This window comes from Monopterus albus, unplaced genomic scaffold (genome assembly GCF_001952655.1).
Source record: "Monopterus albus unplaced genomic scaffold, M_albus_1.0 scaffold597.1, whole genome shotgun sequence".
In the NCBI taxonomy this organism is placed as follows: Eukaryota; Metazoa; Chordata; class Actinopteri; order Synbranchiformes; family Synbranchidae; genus Monopterus; species Monopterus albus.
In genome coordinates, this window is record NW_018128477.1 from 20,803 (window position 1) to 30,717 (window position 9,915).

Genomic DNA, 9,915 nt, shown 5'->3' on the forward strand with positions numbered 1-9,915 from the left:
AATTTTTTTTTTGTAACCTTGGCCAGATCTGTGCCTTGCCACAGTTCTGTCTCTGAGCTCTTCAGGCAGTTCCTTTGACCTCATGATTCTCATTTGCTCTGACATGCAGTGTGAGCTGTAGGGTCTTATATAGACAGGTGGGTGGCTTTCCTAATCACGGTCAATCAGTATAATCAAACACAGCTGGACTCAAATGAAGGTGTAGAACCATCTCAGGGATGATCAGAAGAAATGGACAGCACCTAAGTTAAATATATGAGTGTCACAGCAAAGGGTCTGAATACTTATGACCATGTGATATTTCAGTTTTTCTTTTTTAATAAATCTGCAAAAATGTCAAAAATTCTGTGTTTTTCTGTCAATATGGGGTGCTGTGTGTACATTAATGAGGAAAAAAATGAACTTAAATGATTTTAGCATATGGCTGCAATATAACAGAGTGAAAAATTTAAGGGGGTCTGAATACTTTCCGTACCCACTGTATATGTGCACAATCAAGAGACAAATTACTAAAGGGACAAAAAGTGTGTGTGGTAACTGACACAGGTGATACCACATCTGATAAAAATGCAAGGAACTGTGCACTTAGAGTAGAGCCCCATAAGCATCATTAGACCTCTTACTGGGGCATGTGCCCCAGTATTGATCTGATGTACCCCAGTAAAATCAGATGTTGGAGTTTTTAATAAGCTCCTATATTTGGCAGTGGATCAATTTAGATCGATAATAAAGGGAGAGTTGATATGAGCATAATATTGGCCTTCCTAGATAATCAGTACCATGAAACAATAGTCAACAATTGATATGAGAATTTCCTTAATACAGTAACAAAGTCACTGGAATTGTTTTGAATAGTTGTTTGAGTAAAACAGTTTCACACAACATAATATATAGTAAAAGGCACACCCTGATAGCACAATCTAGAGGCAAATCATACTGGAACACATGTTTAGCCTGCGGTTGACAGTTGTGTCTCTTCATCTGGAACTTTCTGTAGTTGAGTATATCACAGCACACAGAGTTTCACATGAAAGATAGAAAACGTCCTTCAGGCTTACACAGTCAGATTCTCACATGGCTCTGTTCTGAAAGTTTAAAACATATTCAGTAGCATAAATCATATTTAATAACAATTTTTAGAACATTTCCCTCCTGTTTAAACTTTCAGAAACACATTATTTACAGCATAATTCTTAATCTTGTTCATCCCAGGACCTCATTGTTTAAACACTCCTTTTCAGGTTTTCATTAAAACAAGTCATACATGGTTCAATCAAATCAGAATCAGGAAAGTCTCTTTTCAAACCCAGTCGTCAGGTTCATGGTGATCTCCTTTTTCTCTGTCCTCGTCATGGACTTGTTGGTACATGGTCCTAGTCAGAGCAGTGTCTATCAGTCTCTGCATCAGCCCTCGCAGACAGGGACTGCAGCAACAGCCACATACAACCAGCAGGGCTGCAACCATGAACAGAGAAACTAACACAGAGGTGATCAGGCTGCTCCATTATCCAAACCAGGATTTTAGGAAGCCGGTGAAGGGGTTGTCGATGCCAGAATTCTCAGCCATCTCCTTGGATAGGGCCGTTAATCCTTCAAGGGCCTTGGTGATGATGCCATCTGGGGAAGTACTGGTAGGTATAAAAGTGCAATAAAATATGCCAAACATCTTACATACTCCTCCCCTCTCGACTAACAACATATCCAGGCCCATCCTATTTTGCCATGCCATGAGAGGAGTTGGGCCTAGTTGGTCTGCTATGCCTCTTATTGCATCTCTGGTATAATTCACAAAATGCTGTTGGTCATAGTATAAGTAATTAATCCAATCCACATTTTTATTTGCTGTGACCCACCAGGAAAGAAAAGATTCGAACCCTGCAGCTATTTGATGTCTAGCTTTAAACTCATCAGGTACTCCTCGGGGTACGCCAATTCCATCTATGTACACTCTGTTGTCAAACGAACCCCTGGTACAGGTCCTGTGGTGGTTAATTACAACAGACTATTTGGCACTGACGTGAGAGTGGACAATGGTTATGTAGACTGAGTAACATGCCAGAGATGTTCCAAATCAGCCACTGATTAGCATAGTGAAGCTGTGGAGAGTGATGCAGTGAAAAACAGGAAGTGCCTTTCAAAATAAATATCTCAAGTAGGAAGCCAGGGGCAAAACATGACAGGTTCATTTGGAGAGAACAGTGATTAAATCTCAGCTTAACTCCACAGAGTACGGAAGAAAGTATAGTTTTGTGACTTGAAGAATGCCATGTCTTCCCCGTTTATTTTTAGATGAGGTTGTGTAAAACTTTAAATAAAACATAACATACAAAACATAGCATTATAACACCTTGTAAGTTTAGTATATCATTTTACTTGTGCAGCTCCTTTGTGTATGTATATGTGTGTGGACTTCTGACCTGTCTGTTCCTGATCTAGTCACACAGTCCAGTCCTGTTTTCCCTCATTTCTTACATCATTCGCAGCACAACATTTTGTTGTAATGATTTACAGCAGGCAAGCACCCATACAGAGATTTCCCTTGCCTTTCCAGGTGGAGTGGAGGGTCCTGGACTCTCCTCCTCAATACTCGAGTACACGTCATAATTAGTGGATCGATGGTCGGACTGGCTCGGCAGGAGCCTCCGGTTTGGGTCTTGCATAACAATCTCTTTTCTTATTTGTCCCTAAGGAATACGTTTCCTTTCCTGCTTTTCCTATTTTCTACTGCTTTTAACTCTTTGCCTCCTCATAACCATGATTTTGTTAGTTTTTTTCCCCTTTCCCTTGCAGCGTTTTTTTATGTCACAAACCAATCTTGCATATTTTCTACTTGTAATTTGCCTTCAAATCCATACCTTTTCCTCCATTTTTCTGGACAATTTTTGGATTTTTCTTATTTCACATCATTTTTACACATCATCGCCTGTTTTGGGGGGCCCGTCCTGCAGTATACAACACTGTCTCAAGATCATTTTCTTCCTATTTATATTATTATTTATTCTATTTCTTATATAGTTTGTTTTGTTGTTCTTTTGTTTCATATATTTTGCATTTTCTGTCAATTCTGATGGAGATCTCTTACAACAGTTATTTCCCATTTTGTGTTGTGATTCTCCCCGCTCAACAGCCAGCTGGTTTGTATGGACTTCACCCGAGCAACAAGCCCAATCAGAAAAGTGCCGCTTTCGTTGACACCGCTAGGTTTCAACGGCCAGACAGCTTGTTGGCACCGTAAGGTTACTACTGCCCGTTTACTTCTCTGAGACGCTGTTGAGTGACTACCACCCTCGTTTATTTTACATATACACACACACAATCTCAGTACTGTCTTTCTTAAGAGAGGACTCGAACCTCTTTTCTTCAACATGCACACGGAGTTATTTATTCCTGTAGTCTTTTACCTATGAATGTATTGTTATTTGACTCTTTGTTTATGTTGGGCTTGAACAACAGGATTCGAACCTCCCTTTCTTGCCCTATCCAGTGAAATCGTTCTTGTCATCAGAATCCCGTCACCTTTCACTCACCCAGCAGATCCTGGCCTCACATTAGTCAAAACGTTCCTGTATGGAGAACGCGACCCAGGTCTTTCTTAAGAGTGGACTCGAACCTCCCCCTGTGCACGGTCTCAGGTCCAAACCTGGGTGAGGGAGAGAATATTGGGATCGAAGACAGCAAACGAAGGACTGAGTTGTTATGAGAATTTCCCTAATAAAGTAACAAAGTCACTGGAATCGTTTTGAATAATTTACTTTCCTGCAGCAAAGAGACAAGTCGGCACAATGGTACAGAGTTGTCTGAGTAAGGCAGTTTCACACAACATAATATATAGTAAAAGGCACACCCTGATAGCGCAATCTAGAAGCTAATCATACTGGAACACATGTTTAGCCTGTGGTTGACAGTTGTGTCTCTCTGCGTCTGGAACATTCTGTAGTTGAGTATATCACAGCACACAGAGTTTCACATGAAAGACAGAAAACGTCCTTCAGGCTTCAGTTTCTCGCATGGCTCTGTTCTGAAAGTTTAAAACATATTTAGTAGCATAAATTATATTTAATAATTTTTAGAACAATAGTCACATAACTAAAATAGAATAAGATGTTTTAGAAACTGAAGTTGAGGGGTGACTGTGGTTCAATGGGTAGAGCGGTTGTCTCCCAACTGGAGGGTTGGAGCTTCGTATCAGGGTGCCTGCAGTCCACATGTCGAAGTGTCTTTGGGCAAGACACTGAACCCCCAAGTTGCCCCCAAAGGTTAGCCATTAGTGTGAGTTGGCGCCGCAGATGGCTGCCTCAGTTCTGTACCGGTAACTGTGAGGAAAGTTCTTTTTCTTTTGAAAAGAGAAGATGAATAAAAAGATATATATTTCACAATGTAAAATTTATTATGCATTAACGTATCAAAATAAGCATGTGCACATGGATCTTCCCTGTTTAGGATAAAACAGAAAAGACTGGCCTCAACTTGCTGATATACAATATTTGTATGAAAAGATGTTACTATCTGATTGGTCAAAAACTGTTGGGGAGAATTCGTGGTTTAAACTTAACTCTCCCGATATTGGTCCTTCAGTCTGTCCGTCCTCCAATCATCCTCACTGCTCCAGTGGTTGTGGACAGGGCCCTGAATACCTACCCTTTCTTAATTTCTACATAGACACTTACGTCTTCCTTTGTTTCCAACTAACTGCTAGATTTCAGACTGTTATTTAGGATACATATTCCTAAGGAGATCTGTAAACAAGGAAAACAAGAGATAGTGACAAAAAATGTTTTGTAAACAGTGTATTATTTGCTTCCTTTTAAGGGATGAAACCTGACCTAGTATGTGGTCACAGTGTTGGCATTCTACACTGTCTTTGTCTTTGGAAATTTTAATTGATTAAAGAGGCAAGTAACCTATGTAACAACGTTCCTTACGTTTCCACCAATATTAATTCCTACACCCAAATGCTCAGTTAGCCTAAAATCAAAGTGGTTCGACTTAAGCTAGGCTAGGCTATCTATAGGCTGAATTACCACGGCTAACTATTTTTGACAGTTTGGATCAGTTCCCATTAATGTATATCATATTAGTGGACTGATGTATTATTGTGTGCATCATAGTTAATTCTGCAGCTGGTAAAGGTAGAGCTAATGTTAACCTTAAAATTGAATTATTGCTGTGTAACTTGTAAATTTCGCACCGGAGATCAGGCTCTTCCCCTGCCGTAGTGGAGAGGAGCAGACACTGGGGAGGAGTTAGACCTCAAGTCAGATGTTCATTTATAATTATGGGAAATATTTAACAGAGTATGATTATTCTTCTAATAAAAGAGTTTCCTGATGTTATTCTGAGCTGCAGTGATGGAAGCCTGTGAAAACATAGACACTTAGGAATTCAGTCAGTAATCAATCTCTGTGCATTTAAAATACTGTGTTGATCATCATGAAGGCTGCAGACTCCCTCAGCTTGTTAGACATCTGGAAAGCGTGCAACAGCACAATGATATTGTAATACCTCAGTTCTTTAAATGGACATCTCTGAATAACAAAGGAGTCCCTCTTTCTTTATTTAGTGCTGATTTATTTTAACCACAAGTAAAATTACAAACACAACCTGGGTTGCTCCCCCTTCCAGAGACACACACACAGGCCGCTGGAAAGTGGATTCCCTGGCTACACAGAGCCTAATACATTTATAAGTTTTGGGCTAACCCCTTACCCAGATGAAGTCAGTCCGAAGACTCCATCTCTTACCTAGTGCTCCACATGCTTTGAGCAGCTGCATTTTTACCTAGTCATAACAAAATGAAGAATCTCAATGTGTGTGTATGTTGTCACATGGTGTGTAGTTAAGGCATTCATTCATTTATTCAGGCATAATATTCTAACACAAGATTAATACAGGAAAATAATTAGTGTCAGGGTTTACTTTTCAGAATCAACATTCTGTCTGCTAACCTTGAAACAGAACAGACAAGAGCAGACTTTAAATCTTACTAAATTGCATTACTAACACATCTGATTCAACACACTGTCTTAATAATTATCTAACTGATTTACTAATATCTAACAATATGACTTCTCTACAGAAATATCTATTGAATACATGTCACATTAATGTAGACCCTGACCCTGTTGGGATCCAGTAGGAATAATCACAGTTTTTTTCAGTGATCTGTTTGGTTGTTGCTCAGGATGTTGACAGATTTTGATCTGATCCTCTGATGTTAACCTGCTCCAGAGCAGGTTAGCTGTGCAGCATAAGTTACTGTGGTGATCTAGGCCGATTAAAAGTGAGCCAGATACATGATACCAAAAACCTGAGCTGAGCCCAAAGTTAGCTGGATAAGCCACTAATCTTGCTTTGTGGTACAGACCCCGATTTAGACTTTTCAAGATTACCAAGTCTGGATAGCCAGTGTCTTTCAGGTGGACCACCACCAGTCTTTCAAAGGACTTCATAAAATTATGTAGTCGTTCAGTCCAGGGTTGGGGAGTGGGCTGATGGTGGAGCGTTTGAAGCAGAAGGGGACTTCACACAGCTCCAGTGACCTGTTGAAGATAAGTGTGAAAATGGGGGCCAGCTGATCGGCACACACTTTCAAGCAGGAGGGGGGTCACACCATCTCGGCCTGGAGCCTTTCTGATCTTTTGTCTTGTAAGGAGGTCACGCAGACCCTTTTCACAGATTGTTAGAGGTGGGGGGCTGGAGGGAAAGGTGATCTTCAGTTTTTTAAAAAGGCCACACACATCCTTTTCGCAGATCTTTAGAGGTGGGTGGCTGGGGGAAAGGGTGGTAATTGACCTCCCTTGCCAGTGTGTTCCTGGCCTGACTGTACAGAATCCTGTCCCCACATCTGTAGGCCTTCTCTTTGGCATGATGAAGCTGCTTGAGTCTTACTCTGTACCAGGGCTTGTTGTTATTGTATGTGCAGAAGGTCTTGGTGGGCACACACACATCCTTACCAAAGCTGATGTATGATGTCACAGTGTCAGTGAGTTCATCCAGGTCTGTAGACTCAGCCTCAAATACACTCCAGTCTGTGCAGTCAAAGCAGGCCTGTAGCTCTGACTTAGCCTCCTTACTCCATCTCTTCCCTGTCTTGACCACAGGCTTTCCAACTTAAAGTTTCTGCCTGTAGGTTGGATTAAGATGGACCATACAGTGATCAGAGTCCAAGGCCTGCACGGGGGACAGAGTGATAGGCGTCTTTTATTGTGTAGCAGTGGTCCAGTGTGATTTTGTCCCTGGTGGGGCAGGTGATGTGCTGTCTGTATTTAGGCAGTTCTTGGGTGAGATTTGCTCTGTTAAAATCCCCTAGAACAATGAGTGGAGAGTCGGGATGTTCTAGCTCCAGGCTAGTTATCCGTTCAGCCAGGAGCCGTAGTGCGTTAGCATGGGCCTGCGGTCTTATGTACACTTCGATTAGAATGAAACCTGAAAATTCACGGGGTGAATAAAAAGGTTTGCAGTTAATGCAAAGAGTCTCTAAGTCTGTGTTACATGTTCTCTCTTGCACCATTTGTGCACCAACCTTCATTAATGTAGAGACAGATTCCACCTCCTCACGTTTTCCTGGACAGCTCCATTACGTGATCAGCTCTGTACACCTGGAAGCCCAGTACTTGGATTGCGCTGTCCTTGATGGAGTTCCTGGGCCAAGTCACCATGAAGCATAAAGCAACAGAGCTAGTCTTGTTGACAAGAAGGAAGTTCACCCATCATGGCTGCTAGAGAGTGGACATTTGCTAGGTGGATAGACGGGAGTGGAGTCCGGGTCCCTCTCTGGCATAGCTTAACCTGGGCTCCTGCTCTCCTTCCTCTCCAGCGTTCTGTCCAGGTCTTGTAGAGTGCAGCTGTGCCCCCGATCAGAATGTCCACACAGCATTTTTCATTCACAAAAATCAGAGAAAGCTAGTTTGGTGTGAGTTGTCTGATGTTTAACAATTCCTCTCTGGTGAAAGTAATCCAGGATGGGTTGCAAAAGACTGAGAAAACAAGGAAAACAAACATGGAAGAGCATGCTTAACCATGCAGCCATAGTTGTCGACACCATCTTGAGAGTAAACATGAAAGGAGTAGCTCAGCACTGCTCGACCATGCATGCCTTGGCTCAGCACGCCTGATTTGTGATGGTGGACAAACATCATTTGAAGTTTAGCTTTTAGGAGAAGGATCTCAAGTCTGGCTTTGGTTTACTATACTGAAAGGCTTATGTCTATTTTACTTACTTTATTGCTTTAAAGATTAAACAAACAAAATGCAAAATATAAATAAATGATACAAATTGTAAACTGTTGTATTATTTGACCAGTTTTTAAGTTTAATTACATTTTGCTCCTGAAATCCACCCTGAATCCACCTCTTTGCTGGGATCAGGATAATCCTGACTTTTTAGATCAAACTTATACCTCCCTAAAGGTTCTGAACAACACAAACTGAAGGTTTTATCCAGATCACAACCAAAACTGGATTACATAATCTACTCATATTTCAGTATCCATTTTTAAAGTATAAACAGCCCATTTTCCAGATTTGATCCAATCGAATAACCAAAATCTAGTCAGATTACTTTTGAATAACTAGACTCAAGGTGAGAGACGCTGCTGTCTTTGGCTGAATGTGGCCTTATAGTTGATAGCTGATCAATGTGAAGAGCTTCCTGGTGACTGGTTTTAGTTTAGCCCTAATGACTGAAGCCAGACATGTCACACTATTAATGCAAAAAGAATTTCACTATTCAGTTCAAGTGTTGGCAAATAATATTCCTCACCATAAATTCTGTCAGTTACCTCTTTTTATGTTTGTTTTTTATTTTTTCTTTTGGTCACAGTGCTATTCTACAGCCAGAGACGAAAATCAAAAACTGACGATAACGGTCACCTCTTGGAGGTCAACAATGGAGGTCAGCCGTTACCTTCGAAAGTATGGCATCATCTTCCTTTTCCTGGCTGTATTTGTCTTCATGTTTGTGATATATAGTATGGACATCATCGAGGTGAGAACTTGGTTTGAATAAAACAGCTTGATGGTGGTTGAAATGTTAAATATGCTGGCTTCAAATATAATGCTCCTCAGAATAACACATTCTCTATAAAAATAAAATATATGTTATTTAGATTAAATGATATTTTTACTCACAACCCTAAACTGTGATTGGCTGACAGCTGTAGAATTATTCTATACTGTATTTTGAGCCTCCATGGCTCCCATTGGTTATACTGAGGACATATACTGTATTTTTGTAAATGGGTCACAATATAGTTTTTAAAAAATTATAAATGTTGATCCTTAATAGATAGAGCACCTTTTTATTTAATACCTTTACGATTGTTGTTCAGCTGTTCATGTTTCATGAAAAATTAACATTAGACATCCTGATATGTATTTTCTTATTCAGCTTCTTTCTGTGAGTTCTGGGATCCTTCAGTAAAGTTACAACAGTTTCGATTCTTTAATTTCTGTGGATTCCAAGTTAGCACACTTTCCTTTAGTTAGTCTGTGAACACACCAATTGTAATTAACTATTAAAGATTCATTTTTAATTTTAACGCCCCTTTGTTGGCATCAAGTGACGTGATGTCCAGGTGTATTCCAGGAGACATGACATCATATCAAAACTAACTTAGCATCACAAAGGTGAAAAGACTTCAAACATTTAACCTGACACTGATTTTCAGCCTCATGTTTAATTACTCTTTAAATACAATCTTGAATTTAACATCAAAAGATACAATGGTGTGTGTTACAGTCATCATTAACATTACAGGAAATCAGTGAGGCTTATACTTGGATTCACCTCACCAGAGACATTGTGTGGAAACTGGAGAAAAGATTAAGAGTCCCTTATAATTTTCTGTTCAGACTTAATGTGGTTCTGACTAGTCAGTATGCATCAAAAGTCAATGTGTCTTTGAACCATAAAAA

General features: G+C 40.2%; 1 protein-coding gene across 1 annotated transcript in view; it reads left to right on the top strand.

The window, feature by feature from the left end:
• Positions 1-8,887: 8,887 nt before the first annotated feature.
• LOC109953265 (NXPE family member 3-like) overlaps positions 8,888-9,915 on the top strand; it is a 24,568-nt gene continuing 23,540 nt past the window's right edge. Inside the window, exon 1 of the mRNA XM_020588693.1 lies at positions 8,888-8,986. Coding sequence (XP_020444349.1) covers positions 8,888-8,986 — 99 coding nt within the window. The remainder of the gene's footprint in view (positions 8,987-9,915) is intronic.